At 44.3% G+C, this 15,441-nt stretch overlaps 1 protein-coding gene across 6 annotated transcripts in view; it reads left to right on the top strand.

The window, feature by feature from the left end:
- Susd4 (sushi domain containing 4) overlaps positions 1-15,441 on the top strand; it is a 125,844-nt gene that overhangs the window by 72,425 nt on the left and 37,978 nt on the right. For all 6 annotated transcript variants that reach the window (XM_087906059.1, XM_085687601.2, XM_085687599.2 and 3 more), the window contains one exon: positions 15,198-15,371. In XM_087906059.1, coding sequence (XP_087762185.1) covers positions 15,198-15,371 — 174 coding nt within the window. The remainder of the gene's footprint in view (positions 1-15,197; positions 15,372-15,441) is intronic.

Genomic DNA, 15,441 nt, shown 5'->3' with positions numbered 1-15,441 from the left:
CATCTCTGGCTCACGGGCTTGTTCTGGTGGCATACCTTCATTCTCCTTTGTCCCAGGGAGACTGCACTGTTCTTAGGAGGCATGTCCTATGTGGACCGGGTGCTGTGTTAGAGCCTAGTGTGTTCTTCAGTGGCCAGGTGCTATCCTGGAGTCTCTGGGTGCTGAATTCACAGTATCTTCTTCAGTGGATGCTGGATGCAGGGTGTGCTCATCAGTAATTGGGTACTATGCTGGATGCGCTCTGTGTTCAAGAACAGTAGCCCAGCGTGGCGCCTCTGACTTTTTTCCGGATGAGAATGCAGAGGCTCAGAGGAGCAGGCTTCTCCATGGAACCCTGGACAGTGGCAGGGATGGGATCAGCTCTGTGCTTTCCAGGACTCACTTAGCTTACTCGGCCTACCTGGCTAAGGCTCCTTTCTTCCCTCCGGAGGTGGGGGGGGGGGGTGGTCACACCTCTTAGGAAAGTCTCATCCTGTCAGCATCCTTGGTAAGGACCTTTCCTACAGGGCACTGACTTTATAAGTGTGACCGAGGATCCCTGCCTCAGAACCTGTTGTAAATACCTAGTCATACCTCCCTCACCAAAACACTAGGAGCAGGGTCAAGGAATCTATTCTTAGGAAAAGAAAACCAGAAACCCCCCAGATGATTTTCTCCTTTAGAAGCCCCAAGAATCTCTTACTCAGGGATGGAGTGGCCGACAGCTTTGTCTGAGAGAAGAGAGCTTAGTATCTGTAGTGTTTAGCAGAGGTCCTTGGAGACCATTCTAGAGCTCAGAGTGTCAGTTTGTCAGAGGCTTGTGCGAACATAAGTGAGTTATATACTGTGCCCAGCGAGCAAGCTGGGAGTGGATGGGCCGTCGTCCCGTTGACTTTTGGTCCTGCGCTTTCTGCAACTGTGAATCACCTGGCAAGCTTCAGAAACAAAACAAAAACAAAAAACAGAGCTGGGGATCATTCCGGGGAACTCCAGTTCTTGTAACCCCTGTACCCCCATGTTTTCATTCGCTTGATTGTTTCCCTTTGGAGGAGGTGCTCTCCCACAACACAGGGGCATTTCTCAAAGCTGCCCAGACAGGTCCAGGGTACACCCAGGAATCCCTTTGTACTTCCTGACTTCTTGCCTAATCATAGCCCAAAGGTTGATTCGAATGTAGAAGAATTGTTCCCAGGATGACCCCGGCTTGCTGTGACTGCATGTTTAACCCTTTCTTTGTCTAAATTCCTTGCAGCACGCCAGAAAGAAAAAAAATTCATTCATGAAGGACTTTTTAAAAGCACTTACTAAAATATTTTGGCTCCCATAGGCCTGACCAGGATTGCTATAAAAGATGAATAATTTGACATTTAGAAGATTATTTCAGCTTCCTGGGGGAAGGGCGCGATGTGAGTTTAAGTATTATTATTACATTATAAATTTTTAATTAAAAGATCCACCTTGACTCACAAGCTAGAGCTGGCAGTAGAGTTGGCAGCCAGCCCCTTTATTCATCGAAAGTATGGGGTGCAGGCATTTTTCAAAAGCAGGGGAGTCTTACTCCTTTTTATGGCTACTCATATATTAAGTTGAGCTGTCTTCCACCTCCAGAAGCTTCACCAAACAGATGGAAGCCCTAAAAATGTTTTATTTAGCGTTCCTTTCTTCTCAGGTGTGCGTTCTATCACCCAGAATTCCTTCCGTGTTGCTCTAGACGTGAGTTATTGAAAGAGACAGCTTCTGACCCCAGGAGCGAGTATTCCCACGTCTTCCACTAAGACACTCTCATGTTTACATCTTCTAAGGTAGGCGAGTGCAGAAGGACACCCCTGCCTGTCGCCAAGGCCACTTTTGCTGATGTTGACAGAACTCATCATTGCCCCTGCGCTCACCCCTGTCGTTTCCATGTGAATTTGACTTTTCTTCTTCAAGAATTTCTTATCTTAAATGTAGATGTGACTTGAAAGGAAAAAGAAAAGAAATTCTAGAAGAAATAAGATCAGGTCAGACTGGGGCTGAGCCTGGAAGGAGGAGTGGCAGAATGATCTCTTACCCCCTTGGCAAGATGACAGCCAGACAGCCACAGGCAAGGGTTCGGTAGCCTGATCATCAAGCCCAGCAAGTGCAGAGGGGAAGCCGCCACCAGGGGAGCATTGCTGTGCCCACGTTCTTGTCTTCTTTCATCTATGAACAATTCATTCCCACCCTGACTGGATAAGGATCCTCCCGCAAATGGGGGTGGGGTGGCTTTAAATCACAGAATTGCCAGGTGAATGGAGAGTCCCAGCATCGGCAGGTGTTCAGAGCCCTGTCAGGTCATGTGGAAAGGTCACGCGATGACTGATGGTGACCTTGAACACCTAGTTGACGAGGGAGATTCCCCCAGAAAGCAGAAAAAGCAAAAAGCAATAATTCTTCATAAACTCACACCTGCAACGACCCAGAGTTACAGTGGCTATTTGTAGAAAATAAAAATAATAAAAAAAGGAGGGCTTATCCCCTGGGATTCCTTTCAAACCTGTCACTGTGCACCCAATTCTCTCGCTCCAGTATGGAGAGGTTTGAGCCTGACCCAGGCTCCCCAAGCTCCATTTTCTGAGTCCCATCAGCACCAATAGAGACCTCCCCAGAACCCCTTACTGGGTCTGGGTCTGCAAAGCAAAGGCCTCATAGTGCAGACCTGCTCGGTTTAGAGTCCAATTTCACTTGGCTAACGCAGCTGCTGGGGTCATTAAATTCCCAGCTAGCATCTTTTGTTTTGACTGATGTTGTCTGTCTCCCTGGTCCCCCGCACTGGCCTTGGGCTTTCTCTCAGACGGTTCTTCTTAGCCTCTGATTGTCCCAGAGGTACGAAAAGTGAACCTTTCCAGGCACTATGCCCTAAGCATCTTTCAGGCTGGAATTTAAACCGATTGGACATATGGGTGATTCTCCAGCCCAAGGTACCCCTTGAGAAGCTTGCCCTGGGTCCTCTGTCTGTGAGTAAAGATGCTGTCAGTCACCAGTAACTCAGAAGGCAAATGACCCTGTCAGCATGTATAAGGCCATGAGATTGGTGTACTCGGTACCACCAAAAAAGAGCACCTGCCTAGCATAAAACAGTTTTTGGTTTGGTTTGATTTTTCAACACAGGGTTTCCCAGTAGCTATGGAGCCAGTCCTGGAACTCGCTCTGTAGACCAGGCTGGCTTTGAGCTCACAGAGATCCACCTGCCTGTGCCTCCCGAGTGCTGGGATTAAAGGTATGTGCCACCCCTGCCAGGCCTGAAATTGTTTTTAATGCTTCTTCTGAGCCTACTCTGCATCACCCAATGCTTCCCATCTCTTCCTTTTTACATATGAGGCTACTTTCCAGAAAGTGGAAATTGATCTCAAAATTTCTTTGAAGGTAAGATAACTAATCTTTTTTTTTTTCAATCAGGAGAAGCAGAAAGGGCTGGGGAGATGATTCCATGGACAAAATGCCTGCTGAACAGGCATGAGGACCTGAGTTCGGGTCCCTAGCACCCATGTAAAAAGCCAGGCATGGTGGCTTGTGCTTGTAATCCCAGCACTGGGGAGGTGGGAACCAAAGGATCCGAGGGCTTGCTGGTCAGCCATCTCTCTGTATCAGTATCGATAAGTTCTAGGTTCTGTGGGAGACTCGGTCTCAAAATAATAATAATATAATTTTAGTAATAAATGATAATAGATAATAGTGAGCAATAGAAGGGAACACTCGAAGTTAATCTCTATGCTTGCATGCATGTGTATGCATACTCAGCATATATATGTGCATTTACACACATAAACATGTACACATACACCCACATATATAAAGCAAAAAAAAAATCACAGTTTACCTTTATGTTAAACCTGCACCAGTTTCTCTAATTTACATCAAGAGGTCAGCTTACCGTCTTGAAAATTTTCTGGCAAATAATTAAAGTTTTATGCTTTGTAAGATTTCAGTGCTTCATCCCCACACAGAGAATCATTTGTCTCTGGACATTCCATTAAATGGCTCCATCTCCAGACCCAGCAACTCTGGGTGAGGGAGAGAACGGGCAGCATCATCAGTGGATTTCCTTACTGGACTCATTTTGCTGTCCTGATGACTTCTTTTAAATTTGCCAAATATGGTGAGCATAGGAAAGTTTGTGAAACAAAACAGCGAAAACGCTCAAGGTAACACCACATCACCATCATCTAGGGAGGAAATAGGACACTGCTGGCGTTCCCAGAAGTTCATTCCCAGTCTCCTTCCTCCCTCTGAAAGGTGGCAATCACTTGTCATGATTGAGAAGTTTAACACCAAAACATGCACTATTCCTAAACATGTTATTTCAGGTTGAATGTCCTTTTGCCTAGGTTTGGAGTTTATGTACATGGAATTACATACAGAGTCAGCATTACTTTAGATCTGACTAATTTTATATTTATGAAATACACACGTAATATGGTCCACTGCTGCAGCTGCATCATCTCCATTGTTTCTTGGTGTTCTAACGTATAGACATGCCATCCTTTGACTATTTATTTTGGTGGACGTTTAGACTTTTCCAACTGTCTTCTGTTATAAATAGCGCTGCAGTGAGCATATCAGAACATCCCTATTGACAAATGATAATCTTCTGTTTCTATTGGCTCTGTACCAGAGAGTAGAGCTGCTGCGGTGATGTGCATATATCCTGTGTTAATAGATGTTGCTAATGATCTCAAGTGGTTGTACCTGTTCATACTTCCACAAACAGAATATGCCCCTTAGTGTTAGCGATATTTTAACCATCTAGCAAGCATGCAGTGTCCCCTCTAACTTTGTACCGGGATGCTTGTTTGGGAGTTTGTCTCTGTGATTTTGGTTGGTTGATTGGCTTTGTGTTGAGACACTGTCATAGTGTGCAGGACACTCCTGCCTCAGCCTCCCCAGCCCCACTTTTGGAGGTACATCCGCCACTCCCTGAGTCTTCCACCTTTAATGTTCACTTCCCTGGCAAATAATAAAGTTGAGAACCTTCCTGTGTTTATTGGCCAGCTCGTGATTCTCTCCTGTGAAGTGTCTGCTTAATTCGCTTAACCATTTATCGATCAGTTGTCTTTTCCGTATTGATTCTTAGGAGATTTTATAGACTCTGGATCTGAGTCCTTTGTTGGCTGTAGGTGCTACAAAGCTGCTCTGTAGCTTAAGGTTTTGCTCTCTTATTGTCAGCGTGATGCACAGAAAGGTTTAACTTGAATGCAGTCAAATTTATCAGTCTTTTTCTTTATGCTAAAGTTCTGTGGAGGTTTTCTTTGTCATGTTAAAAATGTTTTCACGGGGCTGGAGAGAAGGCTCTTCCAGAAGACCCAAGTTTGAGTTCTACCATCCACATTAGGTGGCTCACAACTAACTGTAACTTTAGCTCTAGGGGGAGTATGATGTCCTCTTCTGGCTTCCACAGGCACCTGTGCTCGCGTATGCATTCACACACACACACACACACACACACACACACACACACACACACACACACACACTCAGGCATTGTCTTCTGTAATCTCAGAACCTCGCTGTCCTGCCCTCATAGCTAGCCCCCTAACTGTCCTCTTTGGACTTGGTCTGTATATAACACACATAGCACTGTTCATTGGAACCGCTGACCCTCCTGCTTCCCATGGCCACCTATGTCAGGAGACGGAAGTTCTGGCTCACTCTCTGTTCTATTGGGATGTTTGTCCTGCACTGGATGTGATTCTGTTTTCATGACTGCAACCCTGTAATTGCTCTTAAATGCCTGTAACCCAAGCCTTGCCCATTTCTCTGTTCCTTTAAGACTGCCTGGGCTCTTCTTGGCCTTCCATGTTTCCATATAAATCTTAGAATGAGCACAACAACTGTCAAAACAAGTTTGAATTCTGAATGTTATTATGTTGGGTTTTGTGATTTTTGATACAGTCTAGAGTCACCTGGACAGAGGAACTGTCCAGATTAGGTGTCCGTGGGTGATTTTATTAGGTGAACCTGTAGGCATGTCCATGGGTGATTTTATTAGGTGGACCTATGAGCAGGTCCATGGGTGATTCTTTAATGATGTTAATTGATGTGGGAAGGCCTGGTCCTGTGTGGGTGGCAGCATCCCCTGGGCTTGGGTCCTGGGTTGTGTTAAGAGTGGACGAGGGAACTAGCAGTAAGCATGCTGCATTCATCCTCTCTCTACTCTTGACTGTGAGTGACTAGCTGCTTCAAGTCTGTGACCTCTGTGACCTCCCTGCTCTGACCAAAAACTGGTGTCATCATGAAAATAAACCTTTTCCCCCCGAACTTTCTGTCAGGGTATTTTTGTCACAGCAACTAGGAAAGAAAAATAGGACAGATTCATGGTTAAAATTCTGAAGACAGTAAGAGCTATGCAATGTTAGTTCTCACTACTTACTAAGGTCTTTAACAATGGTTTCAATAACGTTTTCTATATGGAGGTCTTGTCTTTTATTAATTTGAATTTAGAGTTCAGATTTTTATCTGAACTTTTGATAAAAGTTTTAAGTTTATTTAAATTGATCTGCTAGAAATTCAGACATCTTTGACTCATTTATTTTGCTGTTTATATTTGTAAGTTCTTGTATTTGTAAGATTTTTATATTTATTTACTTTATTTTATGTGTGTGAGAGTTTGCCTGCATGTATGTGTACAAACCATGTGCATGCCAGGTGCCCTTGGAGATCAGAAACCTATGGAAGGCAGAAGAGGGTGTTGGAAGCCCTGGAACTGGAGTTACAGATGGTCGTGTGTCACCATGTGGGTGCTGGGAACTGAACCTGGGTCCTCTGCAAGAGCAACAAGTGTTCCTAACTGCTGAGTTGTCATCTCTCCAGCTTCTATCTTTGTGAATTCTTATGGGGCTTACCACATGCATTGTCATGTCATGTTTGAATACTAAAGCTCCTCTTTCTTCCTAGCTAATTCTTTCCAGTTTCCTCTTATTGGGGTCCTGCTTCAGTTTTCAGTCAGGAAACCCAGTGCAGCGTTCAACGTATGTGTCAGGGGTGAGCCTTCCAGTCGGGGACCCAATCTCACATCCATGCCCTCTAGATTTTACAGTACATACTTTTCTATTAATGTCCCTTGTTGAATTGCAGCATTTTGTTTAATTCCTAGCTTATTAAGAGTTTTTCTTTTTATGTGAGTAGATGTGAAATTTTATCAAATGCTTTTTCACATCTAGTAAGGTAGTAATTCTCTCCTTTATTCTGTTAAATTCAAGTCACATTGGTTGATCATTAAAAGTTAAGTCGGCGTACTTATGATGTGTTTGAATTATGTTCACTGATGTGTTGATCTTGAGTTCTGTATTGTGTTGCTTAGGTGGGTTGTCCCGAATGTTTTTCCCATCTGTGGCATTCTTTCCACTGGTATAAATAATCGAGGGAGGCTGCCCCATAAACATGCTGCTGTCCTGCAGAAGAGCTCTCCTCACTCCGGGAGTGAGTGAGATTGCTTTCTGATCTCCCACAGATATGCAGTAGAATTCAAGAAGTATCCTGGGTCTGGAGGATGCTTGTGGGAAGCCTTTCTGATTTAAACTGAATTTTCTTGATGTTTTATATAATTGTAACTTGGCGATTTTAGTAAATGATAGTATTTCTTGCTTTACTTGAAGAATTTGACTTTATCTAAATTCTCAAATGTTTTGATTTCATGTTTTCTTTCTGTCTTTTTAATTTTTTTTAATGTAGGCTATGCCAATGCTGTATCTTTTTAATCCTTACATGGTTGGGTGCACTACATAGTTCTTGATAAATCCTATCAATGATTGTTGATTGTGACTTCAAAGGACCAATACTTGATCTTGCTGGTTCTTCTTAGCTTTTGTTTCTTTTATTGTTAATGATCTCCCTATCATTTACTCTTTATTACTTATATCCTTGTACTTTCTTCAGGCTTAATCACCTATCCATTTTATGACCATTGAAGAATTCTTAATTTTAGTTCTAAAGAATAACCCTAAATTTATATATATATATAGTAACAAACTCAATATTTACAAAGCAAAATTCAATAGAACTTTAAGTACAAACCCATAGCTACAATAAAAACATAACATGGAAAATATGAATAACCAGTCAGCAAATTTCACTTAATCAACTCTAAAGTGTGTGTTCTTGACTTTTTTTAAAAGTATTTAATTTTTCTGTGTATACTTAGATGTTTTTGTTTCTTGAGTCTCATTGTGTAGTCTTGACTGGCCTCAAACCCATAGAGTTCCAAGCCAATCTGCCTCTCCCTCGTGAGTGCTGGGATTACTGACAGGTATGAGCAACCATGCTGGACTTTTTATGTGTGTTTAGGCTTAAAGATAAATGTATAACCATAGATTTATTTGCATACTATACATTACTGTTGGCAGAAGCCATTTGTTTGTTCCCAGCTGCCCAGACCACAAAATAATTACTCAGAAACTATATTATTTAAGTCACTGTTTGGCCAGTCCTTTAAGCATATTGTTAGCTAGTTCTTATATCTTTGGTTAACCCATTTTTATTATTTTATATTTTACCATGAGGCTCGTGGCTTACTGACAAGGTTCTGACTGGCAGTTCACGTCTTTCTCCTCTGGTGGTTCCATAGCTTCTCCCTGACTCTACCTACTTTCTCCTCCTCTATCTGCTTAGAACTCCCACCTTGCCCTATTTTGCTAAGCCACTGGCCTAAACAGCTTTATTCATTAATCAATAACAGCAAACTATACACAGAAGAAAGGACTTCCCACACCATTTCCCGTTTTCTGTTTAAATAAAAAGAAAGGTTTTAACTTTAACATAGTAAAATTATGTATAACAAGACAGATATTAAGTAAGAATTACAGTTACAACATCCATATTTACATTACTTTATCATAACTAAGGAAAACTATAATTATAACTATCTATTTTTTAACTTTAACAAAGACTCCAGAAGGATATAATATTACTTAAGTAAACAGGAAGTACATTGTGAGCAGCTTTCAAAACTGCTATTGTTTTATTATTTAGGATGATACTACTTTCCAACATAGGAGTTTTGTAACAATTCATTTCTATCTTATTTTCGTTGTGGCCCAAATACATGTTCAGTAATTTCAGTCATTTGCTGTTTGTTGAGACTGAATTTCCAGTGTGGACAGTCTTTGTAAATGTCACATATATACTCCAGTATATGTAATGCGTAACAGTCTAGCCCTGCAGAACGGACGGCTAATATCCACTATCTAAGTTGTAAATATAAAAATACAAAGATAAGTGCCTTAAGCTCAGCTCAGTGTCATAGGCCATCCTGGGCTAAGTAGCGACCCTGTCTCAAAAAAGACAAAAAAGTCTTTAAAGGGGGGTACTTTTAAGTAGCAAATCACAGAGAAGTGTTCTTACCATCATTTTCACAAACACACACACACACACACACACACACACACCGGGTCTGTCTGTCTGTCTGTGTCTGTGTGTTTTTATTAGTGGTTTCAGGCAGGGAACTAGTAATTCCACAGTAGAATTCATGTAGAGCCACAAGCTGTCAAGTGTATCGTTCCAATGCTGCATCAGGTTTCATCAAAGTCAACATCCTTTAAAGAAGAAAGAACCAGCCAGAACCATCCCTGCTTATGAAACAAAGCCATGCACAGGGTGGCACCTCTTTTCTCGTCGGCACCCCCTTTTATCTGTCGGCAGCACCCCTCTTCCATCGGCTCTCTTGTGGACAACAATAGCGTCACCTCTCCCTCTCCTGGTTCCGTGTTGATTGTCTATAATGACATCATTTGCCCAGACTGATTCCATTCAACTCCTGCAGCCCACCCCTGAGTGAACCAGTAGTCAGAGCAGTCTCTTTGGGTTGTATTGAATGGAACAGTGATGCTAATGGATGGATGCCTGTAGATCATGAATTAAAATACTATCCAATGGTGCAAAGTTCAGGGTCCTACAGCCTCCCCGAGTCTGACATTGTCTGCAGATCTAGGGATCTCCATGGCCCCTTTCAAGTTCAGTAATTCAGTCAGACTCATAACTTATAAAAACTGAACCCTATGGATAAGTGTATGACAATGGGAACACACAGGTTAAAATCTCACAAGAGAAGAGGTACATAGGGCAGGATCTAGGAGTCACGGCCACCAGCCCCCAGTGGAGCTGTGCCCACAGTGCCTGTCCGTCAAGCAGCAGTGTATGATGGTGTATCCATAACCAGGGAGACTCACTCATGTGTTAGTGTCCAGAGTTTTATTGGGGTTCTTTCATATAGACAGTGTTGATTACTGTGGGCTGATATTGGTCTCCAGTCCCACCAGGAAGCTGAACTGATGTTTGGTGTCCCAAATCACACAGACTACAGACTACGTAGCGTCCCTGTCTCTACTAGGTGAGCAAGGGTCCTTATCTCAGGCAGGACACTCCAGGACCTGAGGACAAGAACATACCTTTGGCCAACGTTCATCCTTCACTGCACAAGTGGCAAACCTTTTGAGAATATAATTCAGACTCTTCTACAAGCTTAGGGTCTAAGAGTGTCCCATCACACTAAAATAAAACCCCATTTTCTGTCCTAATCTATCAGGCCCTGTGTGTTTGGTCCCCCCACCCCCTCCCGCCTCGCCCTGGCTCCATTGGCTGCTATCTTCCGAACACACAGGTCTTCCCTGGTGTGTTTTAGGACCCCAAGCTCCTTTCTGGCCTTTGTGCTAACCTAACCATTCTGCCTGAAATCTCCCAGATCCACGTGTAATTGGATCTGTGCTGTCATTCAGGTCTCAGCTTAATAAATGTCATTTCCTCAGAGGCCCCTTGCCTGTCTGCTCGAATTAAATGAGTCCCCGAGTCCCTCCCTATCTTATCACCAGATTATGAGCTCGCCGCCAGTCGTGAGATTCGCCTGGTATTCTCTAGCTCATTTGTCTCTTAATTTGGCGGTTAGAAGCGTCCCTCATGCAAATGCTGGAAGAGTGAAAATGAGGAATTCTCTGTCCCCCACACCTAGGGCACACTGGACCTAGAGTGCGGGCTCAGCAGTCCACTGAATGAATGAATAAAGAGGAGGCTGAATAAGTAAGCTTTACCGATGCCAGTGCATGGGAATGTAAGTGAGATTCTTACGGCAAGACATTTAGAGCCTTTAACATAATGATGTGGCTTGTGAGGCTCATATGTATCTTCGTGTCATACGGTCCTGGGAATGGTTTTGCATTTTTACATATAGCCAACATCCTAAATTTTTTTTTTGATTCTTTCTGCGCCTGTTCCTGCCCCCTGGGACTGTACTCTGCTGACTAGTCTAATAAATTAATCTGTAACTGTGCAACACTGCCTTCGGATCTCTCCTTTTGGACTTGTTCATGACACTGAGTCTGTTTTTAATAGGTTCAGTGTACAGCAATGGCCGTGGTGGGCTGGTGAAATAGGGCATTCAGAATGGAAACCTTTGATACCCCTTGGGCTACATCCTGAAAGTGCCCATTTGTGTCTCGCCAACCTGAGTTCTAACTGTTGGCCGGATTCTGTGTGACAGAATCAAATATTGACAGATGCTTCTAGTCTTTGCTAATGATACGTTTGTAGTGGCTTTGTCTCTTTTTTCTGAATGGATGAATCTGTGGCTTAGGAAGTTGTGTTACAAACAGTCCCTGGCTTAACAATGGTTCAGCTTAATGATGCTTCGACTTTCCCATGATGTGGGAGCGATGCCCACTTAGTAGAAAGCTCCCTTCACATTTTGAATTTTGTGTTTTCATGGGTTAGTGATGCATAGCGTGGGATTCCATTCTGATGCTGGTCGAGGGCTGCAAACTGCAGCTTCTACTCACCTGCAAGACAGGGAGGGAAAGTGAACTACACTGCTCTGTACTGGGTCACTGATCTGGGAGGTTCAGTAGGTTATGTAGTGTGCATGCATGTGCTGGGGGAGGGATTCGTGCATGCACAGGCATGTAGAACCTAGGGTACAACCTTGGATGTCAGCCTCCAGGAGTGACAAGATCTCTCATTGGCCTTGAGCTCACCCATTAGGCTAGATGATGATGATGATGATGATGATGATGATGATTTCTAGAACTTGAACTCAGGTCTTCAGGCTTGCAAGCATTTTTGCTGATTGAGCCCTCTCCCCAGCCCCATTTCCAACTTTTAATGTTTTCCATTTACAGTGAGCTTTTCTGTGTCTGGCTCCTGTGTAACCCCAGGAACATCTGTCTTCCTCTATAAAACTAACTTCCGTATTAGTGAAGATTAGACATGTATTTTCAGTTACTCGAGGTTCTGATTCCTTTCCTAGCAATGAGGTCGGTGATTATTTACCGTCACCAAAGCTCCTCAGGGCAGATGCTTATTCCAGGCCCCATCTCACCCTTCCTTCTGGGAGAAGTGGATGCCACCCCGTGTGCATGAGCAGCCAGAGGGAGTGGATGACCTTTCCTTCTGTTGAAGTTGAAGGCTTGTTAGAGCTGACCTGGACCAGCTTTCCCCTTGGTCCTCGAGCACATCTCAGCCTGTTTTCCCGGCTTTAGTAGGACTTGAACTCCAAAGCCTTACTATTAGGTGGCTCTCCCATGTAGTGGACTCGTGTTGTGTCACCCCATACTGGCTCTTCTTTTGACCAGAGTATATCACCCCCCAACACACACACACACACACACACACACGCACGCACGCACTGCAGCACACCCAACCTGGGAGGAGCATCCCACATTAATCTTAACACAGGCTGGAAAGTCAATCTTGTGAGCCAGGCCTGGGAGCTTCTCCCTCTGGCCAGCCTTTATCAACCTGTGTGTGATGTCCAGGTGGCCACTCTGTCCATTGACTTTACTGCCCACACTGGCCACCTCCCGACTGTGCTAGTTAATTTTTAAAGACATCTAAAGCCCGTCATGGGAGGGTTGTTTAGACATATACATTACCATTGCAAGAACTGTTTACACCGAGATTTTACAGACAGATGCCTTGATAAATGTGTTTTTACTTGCTGCGCATAATTTCTGCTTAGTGCCATTGAGAAAAACATAATTCACATTTTCCATTAAGAGGAAGGCAGCGCTGGGGTGCAGAGAGCTGTCAGTTACCTTGTGACTATTCTAGGCTTGATTTGGAAGAAATTAGGCTATTTTAACTCAGAAAACTATCGGTGAAGCTTGAATAGTTAGAGCATTCTTTCCCTCAGACTGATGCAAAGTGAGAGGCGAAATAGAAGCCAGTAGGCAGCTCCTTAGCCTTGACTGTAGTGGGGACACCCTGGTGTGCCCCAGTCAGCTGACTGGGCTCAGAGGGCCTTGCACATCCCAGACTTCTTCTTGGTGGAACTTTAGACAGCGCCCCCTCCCTGGAGTTCCTCTTCGCCAGGAGCACAAATGAGTCTGGGAATGGGAATACGTTGGGAAAGACCTGTGCCAAAGGGACACAGATGTAGCTCTCAAGTTAGTGGTGGCAAAGATAAAGATATGCCTGGACTTACAGATGATATACAGTGACTGTGCTCTGCCCCCCTCTCTCTGAGCCTTCTCCATATTTCGTGCCCTGATTTCTGCAGCCTGCTGTGCCCTGCCCCGTGCTGCTTCTAGAGAACCTGGTGCCAACCCCACCGTGCCCTTGATGGACCCTTTGTAGAATAACCAAAGCTAGCAGCTGCCAGCCGCTGTGAAGCCCTCCCTTTCCACCTGTATCAGGGCTCCCAGGGCTCGGTGCCGCAGAGCTGACAGTTCCAAGCTGAGGCATCTTGGTGAACAGGACTCTTGTTACTGCTGTCCCAGCCCCACTGTACATTCCGTAGACTCTGGGGAGAAGCTCGGAAGCCAAAGATCCTCTAGCACATTGAAGAATTTCTGGAGAAAGGTTCTGACTGGAAAAACACTACCCTTAGATTTTTGCCTTGTTTTTAAAAAATTAAGAATTCAGAAATTTGAAGTGTAACCCATCGCCAGGTCATACTTATAAACCTTTGTGCGTTGGAGATCAGAAGCATTTCTCAGGGCTGGCGGTAAAACCTTGAGATAGTGCATCTACAAAGAAGACACTGTGTCCTGGTTTCTGTCCCCAACACTAAAATAATATACACAAACTCAGAAACATTGAGTACTCAAGAGGGATGGGGAAAAACACACAGTGGCTCATGTGCCTTGAACCAGAGGGGACTTGTTGTGAGGTGCTCAGGGGTAGGACGAGCGGAATCCCAACGTGGCAGTGAGGAGCTCTGCAGTTTGTGTCTACAGTGGACTGTGGAAGTAGCTCGGACCAGAAGCAGACGTTCACCTTTGCACTCTTGGCGTGCTTTTATCATATTTTTGCATGTCCTCACTGCCCCTTTAACTTTCTCCTATTTCTCCTTTACACTTGGTCTCAGTCACTCCGTGTGAGCACAGAGTATGCCCGACTGTCCTGAACCCTAGGAGGTTGGCCAGAGTATATGTTGGTCTGGCGTTCTTTGAAGAGCACAGAATGTAGACGGGAAGGGTTGGTAGCAAAGGCAGGGACAGTTCAGTCTCCGTGCTGTTCTGCACATGGTGTCTGCCCATCGAGGCCCTGCACCATGCCTGGGCGAGGCCCTGCACCATGCCTGGGTGACTGCAGCAACCAGTCTGACAGGCTGCACCATGTTAAAGCCTGTCGACAACACCACCAGCTCTTCGTTCATTTTCAGAATTATTCAGAAGATCAACTGTCTGGTAGTGGCTTAGCTAGGCTTCCAATTGCCGTGAAGGACACCATGACCACAGCAACTTTTATAAAGAGAAACATTTAATTTGGGTGGCTTACAGTTTCAGAGGTTTAGTCCGTTGTCATCATGGCTGGAAACACGGCAGCGTGCAGGCAGACATGGGGCTGGAGAAGGAGCTGAGAGTTTTACATCTTGATCCATGGGCAACAGGAAGTGAACTGAGTTCACACTGAGCATGGCTTAAGCGTAGGAGACCTCAAAGCCCACCCCCACAGTGGTACACTTCCTCCTAAAAGTGCCACTCCCTCTGAGCTTATGGGGGCCAATTATAGTCAAACTACCACAGATAGGAAGGGTTGGAGGCGGCAGATCAAGTTCTTTGTGTGAGGAGGTCCCTGCACACTGGGTCCCTCTTCCTGTTAGTTCTGACACAGGCTGTGAACTTGTCATTGTCAGCTGAGTCTGGTGACAGATGAAGTATCATGTATCTGCTTGTTGTATAGTTTGAAACCAGGGCTGAAAATGAGAGCTTAATTGCAAAGTAGTTATCCATTTTAAATTTGCAAAACAAAGTAATATTCATCTTTTATTGCAGACTGCCGCATCCCCCAAATTGAAGATGCTGAGATTCATAACAAGACATATAGACATGGAGATAAGTTAATCATCACCTGTCATGAGGGATTCAAGATCCGGTACCCTGACCTATACAACATGGTTTCATTATGTCGTGATGATGGAACATGGGATAACCTGCCCATCTGTCAAGGTAGGAGATGGGAGCCACTGCGGTCAACTGTACGTGTCATGACGTCATTGAAGAAGGTGCACGTACATGA

This window comes from Myodes glareolus, chromosome 5 (assembly GCF_982192425.1).
Source record: "Myodes glareolus chromosome 5, mMyoGla1.1, whole genome shotgun sequence".
In the NCBI taxonomy this organism is placed as follows: Eukaryota; Metazoa; Chordata; class Mammalia; order Rodentia; family Cricetidae; genus Myodes; species Myodes glareolus.
This window is presented reverse-complemented; position numbering and strand designations above follow the sequence as displayed.